General features: G+C 42.9%; 1 protein-coding gene across 4 annotated transcripts; it reads left to right on the top strand.

The window, feature by feature from the left end:
- The first annotated feature begins 1151 nt into the window (after positions 1 to 1151).
- On the top strand, positions 1152 to 9856 carry slmapb (sarcolemma associated protein b). Of its 4 annotated transcripts, XM_015968125.3 has the most exons (11): positions 1152 to 1227; positions 1461 to 1520; positions 3109 to 3145; positions 4100 to 4228; positions 4311 to 4385; positions 4467 to 4769; positions 6635 to 6905; positions 7033 to 7204; positions 8217 to 8351; positions 8797 to 8884; positions 9254 to 9856. In XM_015968125.3, exons 4-10 carry the CDS (start codon positions 4120 to 4122, stop codon positions 8878 to 8880), a joined length of 1149 nt encoding a protein of 382 aa, XP_015823611.1. In that variant the 5' UTR covers positions 1152 to 1227; positions 1461 to 1520; positions 3109 to 3145; positions 4100 to 4119; the 3' UTR covers positions 8881 to 8884; positions 9254 to 9856. The 4 variants fall into 4 exon arrangements, with proteins under 4 accessions (XP_015823611.1, XP_015823607.1, XP_015823608.1 ...); XM_015968121.3 differs by lacking the exon at positions 3109 to 3145; XM_015968122.3 differs by lacking the exon at positions 3109 to 3145 and having other exon boundaries at positions 8966 to 9346.
- Positions 9857 to 10209: the final 353 nt, after the last annotated feature.

The raw sequence follows: 10209 nt of genomic DNA, 5'->3' as shown, positions 1-10209 counted from the left end.
GAACTCTCTCCCCCTGAGCCTGAGACCAGTGGACTCAGTGGTCTCCTTTAAAAAACAGCTGAAAACTCATCTGTTCAGACTAGCTTTGGTGTGACCTTCGTCACCACCCTCTCTTTGTTTTGTTCTTATTCCGCCTTTCCCGGGATCCATTGATTTCCCTTTTTCCTAATAATTTTCTCTCTCCCTTTCCTTACAGTTTTTTTTCTTTTCACCTTTTAAACATATTTTTATTCATTTTTGAAATCTTTGTATACTTTAATGTTTTTGTTTTTGTGAAGCGCCTTTATCTTGAAAGACACTAAATAAAAGATCGTCTTCTTCTTCTAAAAAAATTGCTAATATCGTCTGGCTGACATTATATCTGACTATATCGTATCGTCTCCCCTGCATCGTGACACATATATCGCCAGAATTTCACTAATACACATCCCTGATGTTGTTGCACGTCTTTTTCCCCTCACTGGTGTAGATTTTAAGCACTGCACATTATGCTGGCATGTCAGCAGCTTACAAGGACTGAATAGAAAACAAGTGATGAGTGAGAAGAAGTAGCAAAAGTTCAAGGATGAACTTTGAAAAAGCACAATGAATCCTGGGTGAAGAGCACTTTAAAATAGTGCCGGAAAGCTTGACTCTTTGGTGGCAAATTGGGACGAAATGAGAGGTGATTTAAAACTCGTACTGTATATCTAACACTAACCGTCTGCAGCAACGTTATTGTACCAAACCTGGTGGTACACACAGTATAATAAATCGAGGAGACAAGGCACACTGTCTCACAGCTGCTGTGGATTTATCCATCAGTACCACCGAGCTGGAGAGCTGCTCCTAGCCCTGAACAAAACCTCTCTGTGTAAGTATGCAGCTGCAGCTTCCGAGATGCCCTAAAAAAGCTCCATGACCCAGTGTGGAGGGACCTGGGACTTAAGCTAAAAATCCAGGGGGATCATGCATTTAAGGACAGTCTTTTCACTCTTTTCTAAGGCAGCTTTTCACCAGGTTTTAGATATTTGTTCATTTTTACTCATTCTTTGTCACCATCAGCTTCAGTTCAAAGAAAGAAGGGCGTTTTAGTGCATTGTGATGTCACGCTGCTGCTACTGTGTCCCCCTTCCCCGATTGGACTCTTCCATCTCAAAAAAATCTGACAGTTGGGGAAGAGTTCTTCATGTCAGGGACTGCTGTAGCCTCGGCGCACACAGGACCAAAGCTCCTGGATCACCTAAGGTAATATTTTGTACAGGGTCACTTTTTTACCTTCATAATCTGTTAATTGTCTGTCTCCTCGTCCCTAAAGGGCTGATGTCTCAGCACCTGACTGAATCCAATTCTGTTTTAAGGAGCAGTTGTGTTAGAAGATGAGCATGCAGTTTCAAGGACCTGCAAATCCCCATCAATACCTCAGCATCTGGTTTATTTCCCATGCTAATGCCTGATTGTGTGTACTTCTTCATAAACAGATAAGCCGATGGATGAGAAAGAGCTGAGTGATCCATTGAACAACGCGTCATTGATTAAAGGTCTGTTATGTTTCCCTCAAAGCCTTGACATACATAATTCAGGTGAATGACTTGGCATTATTTTTGCTCCTCTTCATACCCGACACATACTGCTAAATGGCAGTATGAGCCTGGGCAGCACTATTATTGAGGATGATCTTTCATATTAGAGGATTAGTTACTGAGAGGATGTTAGCTCTGGTGACCGTTGAGGAAATATAATTTAAATCCAGTACAGGGAATTTAAGATGGAGCAGTTATGGCAAAACTGGTGAAATAATTTTGCATGATGAATGAATTTGTGATGCAACTCTGCAAAGAGCACAAGGCAAACGCTGTCTTTCAGGATCAAATGTTTCTCAGAATAAGTTCTTGACAGAAATTTGTGATTTTTTTGTTTACACGTCTCCCGGGAGTGTGATCAGTAACTTGTCAACACTTTGCTAATGCTCTGATTCATTTTGCTGCCACATTGGCTGAAGAGGCAACAGGGAAAGATATGACGGCAGTAGCCCTCAGCACATGAGCTAAAAAAAAGATTTTCTCCTTCATTTATTCTCTGCTGAGACTCGAGGCAGTTTGATACCCACTCCCCCCTCCAGCAGATGTATTTTTGCACACCGACTAATCTATTGCTGCTTAGTCAGGTGTCATTAAATGGCATTAAGAGACAATTTGGCTCATCTGGACCAATGTTCCTAAAGATAACAAGTTGCATCCTCGTGTGACGCATCCTTTAACCCTTTTGGTTGTCTTTTGAACAAAGTGGGCACAAACAACGTACTTACAGTACAGGGAACCCACTCACATTCTGGCTCTCGCTCATACATATGCAAGCATGACGCGGCGCTGCCCTCTCTTCCTTTGTCTGGCACACAGCTGGCTGGTCATGTGGTTATAGGCCACGGATGTCGCCAGCTCCTAGCCTTTGTTTAACTCCCGTTATTTATAAACGTCATCTGATTTGATAGATTACGTAACTATTTGTTTTAAACTTAATGACTCTGACGTTTTCAGTCCTGTAATGGGTCCATTTATGGTGCTTGAGCTGCCCTTCCATTTGTTTTTGGCCTCCACCAAATGTTCATTCTGAGATTAGGTCATCTCCTTTCTTAGCTGTGGTAGATTAGGGGATCAAGATATTCTCTGGGCATTTGAAAAGTATTTGTGGAGTTTGTTTCCATGCCCCAGGAAACACAGCAGACCCTTGGCAATGTTGGCAAGTTCTTTCCCTTTGTGTATTATTTATTGTTGGGTGCTATTAATGGGCAATGTGAATGTGCCAGAAGCTCTAATATAGAAGTGATGAGCAGTTTGCTTTGGAAAGTGGGGTCTATTTCTAGACTTGCAATTAGTTTACGTAATAAATCTGTGTTAACATCTTGGGAAATCATAGCAGCCCTGGTTAGTTATTTGGGACTGTGGCTGAATTAACATTGTAGATTTTTCAGATCTCCTATTTTTATGGAAACTGACTCAATTGCCATCATCCTGCTGCTGTTTCATACTTTAAATACATTTATATTAGGACCTTATTGCTACTGATGCATTGTTCTTGTGTTTCCTGTCATGACTTCATCTGTTTCTCCTTTTGTGGGTTTGGGAAAAGTCTACAGAAAAAGGGATCTGGAAGGCATACATCTGAAGTATGATTTATTTATGTTTTTCTATAGTTTTATATTAAACAACACAATTTGCAAAAACCTTCCATTTTCATCTGCTTATCCAGGGTCAGGTCACTGGGGCAGTAGCCTTAGCAGAGAGGCAGACTTTCTTCTCCTCAGCCGCTTGGGCCCGCTCCTCTGGGGGAATCTTAGCCATTCTCTGGCCAGCTGAGAGACATAGACCCTCCAACCTGTCCTGAGTCTTCCCTTAGGTCTCCTCTCGGTTGGACATGCCTGGAAAACCTCACCAGAGGTGACCAGGAAGCATCCTAACTAGATGCCCGAGCCACCTTAATTGGCTCCTCAAGGTGGAGGAGCAGCGGGTCTACTCCGAGCCCCTCCCGGATGCCCGAGCTTCTCACCCTATCTCTAAGGGAGAGCCCAGCCAAACTGCTGAAAACTTATTTCTGCCACTTGTATCCGCAATCTTGTTCTTTTGGTCACTAACCAAAGCTCGTGACCATAGGTGAGGGTAGGAACGTAGATCGACCGGTAAATAGAGAGCTTCGCCTTCTGACTCAGCTCTCTCTTCACCACGACAGACCGGTACAACGCCCGCATCACTGCAGATGCAGCACCAGTCCACCTATCGATCTCACGCTCCAGTTTTCCCTCACTCATGAACAAGACCCTGAGACACTTAAACTCCTCCACTTGGGGCAGGACCTTGTCCCTTATGCAAAACCCAGTTCCTGCATAATCAGCAATTAGATGTCAGTGAAACAAATGAAAAGAAACCCCGCCATGTTATGGAGCTCCTAAAACATAAATCCAAATTTAAATGAGACATTGAATTTAGGCCTTTACATGACAGAACAGGTGTTTTTATAGTTTTTACACAGATGATTGTGATGATGTTCAAACACTTTTCTACATTCCTGCCTTGGCAGCAATCAAAATAAACATTCTAACAGTTTTTCTTCTGTTCTGTATTAGATGACCTAACCAGATCAAACATGGGCTCCTCTGGTGACGCAGAAAAGATGATTCAGCGTTTGAATGATGAACTTCGAGAGGCTCGGGAACTAGCTAATACAGAAAAACAGAAACGCACTGAGCTGCAAGGTAATGAGGATTACCTTAGATGTTAAACATCCAACAGTGGGTTCATTTCACTTTGAGATTAAAATGCATTTCTGTTTTCCAGGAGTTCTGGAGGAGGAGAGGAAAGGAAATCAAAAACAAGCTGCTGAATCAGCTAAACAAATAAAAAACCTTCAAGGTAGATTTTAGCTTTTACCAGAAATGGTAAACCAGTAGATGTCACCACTGTTAATCTGCTTGTGGACCTTGGTTTGAACAGGCCAGCTGCAGCATCTCCAAGATGAGCTGGGCACGCTCAGAGAGCAGATGGACGCCTCCTCCAGTTCACGTGACGAGCTGGAAAGTGCACGAGACGAGGTGAAGTCTCTGAAACTCGCCCTGGAGGCAGCTGCCGCCGAGCGGGACCGTGACGTCGGTGCTGTCCAGTCCAACCTGGCAACTGTCTCAAAGGATCTGGAAAAGTGGCGTCAGACGGCCAGCAAGTACGAGCACGAGATTGACAACCTGCAGCGGGACCTGGAGCTGCAGAGCAAGCAGTGGCAGAAAACAGCAGAAATACAAGGTATCATCACATCATGTGCATGCATCGTTAAAATATGTGATTGTGTTTATATGGCACCATATACAGTGGTGTGGAAAACTATTTGCCCCCTTCCTGATTTCTTATTCTTTTGCATGTTTGTCACACAAAATGTTTCTGATCATCAAACACATTTAACCATTAGTCAAAGATAACACAAGTAAACACAAGATGCAGTTTTGAAATGATGGTTTTTATCATTTAGGGAGAGAACAAAATCCAAACCTACATTGCCCAGAAACATTTTGTGTGACAAACATGCAAAAGAATAAGAAATCAGGAAGGGGGCAAATAGTTTTTCACTCCACTGTATGCATCTTTAAAGTAGTTTTATTTCTACGTTTTATTTTATTTTATTTTTTGCAGAAGTGTTGACTTGTTTTTTGCTCCAAGCTGTATTCTGTTAGTTTTTCTTAGTTTACTGTGTACACATTCAAAGTTCTAGTTCTTTATTTAAAGCAAAAAATTGTTTATCACAAGAAAATTGTGGTGTGTTTGTTTTTCTTGCAAGACGTTTTCCCGTTCAGCCATTCTCTAACACGTGTTGCAAAAAAACATCTTGAGTTGCATTTGAACCTTTTTTCAATCAATCAATTCAAAGATACTTTATTAATCCCAGAGAGAAATTAGAGTTTCAGAGATCAGAAATACATGGGCAAGACACATGACAAGAATTAATGACTGTGGTCATTCGCAACCCTGTGTCGCGCTACCTTAATAGAGATAAGAGGGGTTTACTTGAGGATTGGTTCAGGTGGAGGGAAAAAAAAGGCATTTCAGAGTTACCCTCCATATGGAGGGCAGCTTTGCTCTGCAAAAAAAAAAAACACCTTAAACAGATATGCAACAGACTTCAAACAACACAACATAAGTGTCCACTAGGTGGGGTGGTGGGTTGGGACTATCCCCACTTCAGTTCCTGCAGCCACGATAGAAGCAGCGCATGTCACCTCAGTGTGGATGGGGGGAGGAGCATTGAGGGTTGGAGGGTTGCAGTGACCCTGGAACGTTTCAGTGGCCTTCCCGCAGTCCCGCCCAGGCTGGGATAGGAGACAGAGTTGAGTTGCCATAGCGACAGCACATTCCACATATCTTCTGAGGGGGGAGTTTTCTTGTAGCCTTGCAGGCTCAAGGATGCCAGATTCCAATTAGAAATTGTTTTGAAACCAGACAGAGATAATTTCCTCTCTGTCTTACAGTTTGTTGGTCCTCAACCTCTCAAAATCCCAATAATGGACATTAAACTATCCCAATCCGTGCTGATTTGTCCACTCTATCCTTGATGGCATCCATCTTTGTGCCAATGATTGAATCTCGGCCAAAGTCCCAAGCTTACGATTCATCTCGACTATTATGTGAGTCTGTGAATTCACAGCGCGGTGCAAGCCATCTCTGGGCTCGGGGATCAGACCAATATTCCTCGACAGCTCGTTAATTTTCCGGTAAGCCAGGTAGCCTCCAATTCCGATCAGCAGGAAACCCGACACCAACACCACGAATATCCACACATCTTCAGAGTCCTCCACAGACAGCTGGTCTGTCCCGGAGGGGCATCTGGGAGCCCCTTCCCCCGTTCTCATCGTTGAAAATTTTTTATCAACCGCATTGAGTGACCAACTGACGAGATCCATTTTAGTGAATTTCAGTTTCCAGTTTCCAGAAAAAATGCAGAAGCAGCCGTGCACCCAGCACACACAGACAAAGGTCTTGAGGAGAAGATATGGAGGAGAGGAGAAGAAAAGCATCTGCACCCTCCAAGAGCCGGAAGAAGAATGGGATTTTGTTTTATTGCAAGGAATAAAGTCAATTTTGAGGAGGCTAAACTTAGCGGTATATTTTCTTTGCAGCCAGTGAGCTGCAGTCTCTGCAGGTGGAGTGTAATGGTCTTCAGAAAGAATGTTCCGCCCTTCGGTCTGAGAAACAGGAAGTGGTGAATAAGCAGCAGAAAGAAAAGAGCAGTCTGCAGAGTGAATGTGCCTCTCTGAGGGCAGAGAATGAGGAACTCCACAAGAGTCACCAGAAAGAGAAGGCCAGTGTGCAGATTGAGTGTGAGGCACTACGCAGTGAGAAAGAGGCAGTGCTTCAGAAACAGCAGCAGCTGGAGAAGGACCTGATCAGGTCAGTGAACTGAGCTGCATTACCTAAAGGTGGAGCATGTCCCAGTTTCAGGATGTTTTACCCAACAGTAACCTTGTTTTAATGTCATCCTTCACCTTTTGTCGTGGATGTCACTGGTAAATGGTAGCTTGCGGGGTCAGAATGCTGAGCTAACCAGTAGCATCAGAGCGCAGGAGCAATCCCAGCAGGATCTGGAGAAGAATCTGAAGGTCTTACAGCTCCAGCACCAGCAGGACAACACCAAGCTGCAAACCCAGCTGGACGAAGCTGAGAGCCGCAGACGGACTCTGCAAAGAGAGGTATTCTCTAAAATCTGGGCTTTAGACACACATGCGCCTCAGAAAGAAGATTGTGCTAGATGTTTCTGCTTTAAACGTGACTCATAGATGTGGAAACATTTTGCTCAGATCAGATGCAGTGCTTCAGCGTAGTGACGGTTTGAGGTCTGCAGCTGCCTCTGGTTGGGCTGCTGACGACGCTGCTTCACAGGCGCAAGGCTGACGGAGTCTTACACTATTCATGACGCTTCCTTCTTCACTCCCAGCATGAAGGAGGAATTCTTGTTTTGGACAAGGGAATAAATCTATCCTGCTCGTGTTGAGGAACACAAATTTGATGCAAAAATAAAAAACAATGTTTAATTATGATAATTTACTCAAATTATTCCCGTTCCCAGATTTAATAATAAATCGGCATGATGGTGACTAATATTTAAAAAATGTCAGAGGTACATCATTTCCTGCTACTCAGCATTTGCAGGACGAGGAGCCTCAAACAGATCTAATCTGACACTGAGTCTGCTTTCCTGTAAGGCATATGGTATGTTACTGATCAAATATGAATTATTTTCTTGTAAACATAGTTTGATGCAGTGAAAACAGTGGTTAAATGATAGATTTACCACATTTTTGCAACAATAAACAGGGAAAATTAAGAAGTTTGAGTTTGTAAATGATGGGAAAACTCTTAAAGTCCAAAGTGGCATCTAAATAAATAAATGTGCAGATCAGTCATCTGCTAGCTAACATTAGCACTCCTCCCAGTCAGAAGTAACTGGCAGAACAGGGATCACACACAAAGGAAGGACTGGCTTTGGAAGATAAAAAAAAATCTGATCTGAAAAGAGTTATCTCAGCCTGTGAACGTAAAAACAACTGGCCCCAATCAGCTGAAGCATTAAAGTGCATCAATAAAATTCCTATGTGGGGGAGGGTGTTTAAGCATGTCAGCAGGACAGAACCTGGGAGAAACAGATAAGTAATTTAAGAGTGTCAGGAACATTTGATGAGTTTTTTATTCATTATTGTGCAGTATGAAGAGGCTCAAACTGAGCTGTCAGATCTGAGAGAGAAATACAAGAAGACTGAGCAGGAAAAGCAGCTGCTAACAGATCAGCTGGAGGAGAGCAAGGTCGGCATGAAGGAGCTGCAGGAGAAAGGGTCAAAGGTGAGCGCTGATCCATCAGTCGGTCATTTTGATCACTTTAGTTGGTGAAATGCTCACAGGAATACAATGTGTGTTTTATAATTGCTGTATTTTTTGCAGACACCCTGCTCAAAACTGTTCAGTGTTGCTTTTGTGAGCGGTTGTAAATATGTAATTTATTCTGAAATAAATCTGTGTTTCATACTGTGTGCCCCTGCCGAGGGAAAGAGAGTAAAAAGCAGAAATGAGTGATGCTTGCAGAACAGCCCAACAGCAGCAAACACTGGGTACTGTCACCTGTTATGTGAAGAGCTGCTGGACACAACAGCCATGAGTGGCTTAAAGATTTACATGAACACTAGTTAAATACACAGATCAGTGACTGAGTGACTCTTTAACAAAGCTGCGCCCAACCACAGACTGTCTCGTTGCAGTTGATTACTATAATATCCCTTCCCTTCTGTAGACTTTCCTATTGCTGCCTGTTCAAGCCATAGTCATCGGCCTTATCCTGGCTTTGCTGTTTTGGTGCTTCGGCGCATTGTGGTAGTAAGGTACACGTTACTCCTATCAAGTCGGCCTGTCGTTTCCATCAGTGCTTTGCATGACCTAATCGGGTTTTCCTCATTTCCCAGAACGCCTTCCTCCGAGGAAACCATCGCCTGAGAAATCTAACCTATCTAATCATGCAGTTTCAACATCTGACATCTGTTGGTCCTGTCTGAATGGCTTAACGTCTTCTCTCATTTGGCTGTGTTAATTATGTTTTCTTTCTTTAAAGAGCTTCTATGTATTTTATCCACTCTGTGCTTCGTCGTGATCTCAGTTGCAAGCTCCCCCGTACCAAAACCTAGATGACCCTCGGATGTGAGGCTTTGCTTTGTGATGCTCGAGCTCTCCTCTCTCTGCTGCCTTTGTTTCAGAAACCGTGGATGATCTGGGGACCGGTGGCTGCTGTGGCTCTAACAGCTCTGACCGCTGCTGTACTCTTCAGGACCTGAAAGCAACTTTAAAATTGCACACACACACACACACACACACAACTTTGTCATCAAAACTTGCCCTCCTATCATATCAGCACTATTAATTAGGTCGGCTCTTATTTACTTGTTTAATTCTTAAGAAGCTCTATTTTAGAAGGAAGAGATGTTGATAAAGGAAGGCCAGTATTGTGCGTACATCAGTAAGTTTGCCGGTTTTAACAGGAGCTTAGGTGGATGGTGTTTTAGGATTACATGAATGTTAAAAATCTCACCACTGAACTAATTTTATTTCAATACCTGTAAGTAAGAATATTTTAGATGGATCACTTCAACATATCTTTGTAATTGTCGTAATAATAAAAGTCATAATAGCGAGTGCATGGAGAATGTGGGATGAGGACAGCAGATTGTTGTGACGGAGTCCGCTAACGTTGTCCAGAGTGAATATTTGTGAGAATTAAACGAGTTTCAGAGTTTAGATCTGCATTATCTGATTTTAGTTTGCTTTTGAAAAAAGCGCCATTAAACAAACTGCATCAACTTTCCCTTTGTGGGTTATTTTTCTCCATCTGATTCAGGTTACAGAGACTTTTGTCTACCGCTGAGAAGTGACAGGTGGACATTAAAGAGCAAGTCAACCCCTACCAGATTCTAACTCCACTCCCACTTCATGTTTGAAAAATGCAACAAATGCTGTTGCCTGGCAGACCGAGGGGGCGGAGCTGCTAACAAATACACACACACACACAGGCATTGTGACATCATAATCTACCAGTTTACATCATAGCATACCTCTTAGCCAATAGCGGTGGCAGATTTAAATTAGAATACAGAGCAGTTTTTACCTGACAACGGCACAACACTGCCAGTTTTAGGCAGAATATTTAAATTTTAAT

The sequence above is a fragment of the Nothobranchius furzeri genome, chromosome 15, assembly GCF_043380555.1.
Source record: "Nothobranchius furzeri strain GRZ-AD chromosome 15, NfurGRZ-RIMD1, whole genome shotgun sequence".
In the NCBI taxonomy this organism is placed as follows: domain Eukaryota; kingdom Metazoa; phylum Chordata; class Actinopteri; order Cyprinodontiformes; family Nothobranchiidae; genus Nothobranchius; species Nothobranchius furzeri.
Note: the sequence above shows the minus strand (reverse complement) of the source record. Positions and strands in the feature narration are given on the sequence as shown.

Bases quoted from the DNA above. Each gene is read 5' to 3' on its own strand.
- slmapb (XM_015968121.3), top strand. From the start codon at position 1,469: ATGGATGAGAAAGAGCTGAGTGATCCATTGAACAACGCGTCATTGATT. The intron at 6,906-7,032 runs GTCAGTGAACTG...GGTAAATGGTAG, and splicing joins CTGGAGAAGGACCTGATCAG to CTTGCGGGGTCAGAATGCTG. The intron at 7,205-8,216 runs GTATTCTCTAAA...ATTATTGTGCAG, and splicing joins GACGGACTCTGCAAAGAGAG to TATGAAGAGGCTCAAACTGA.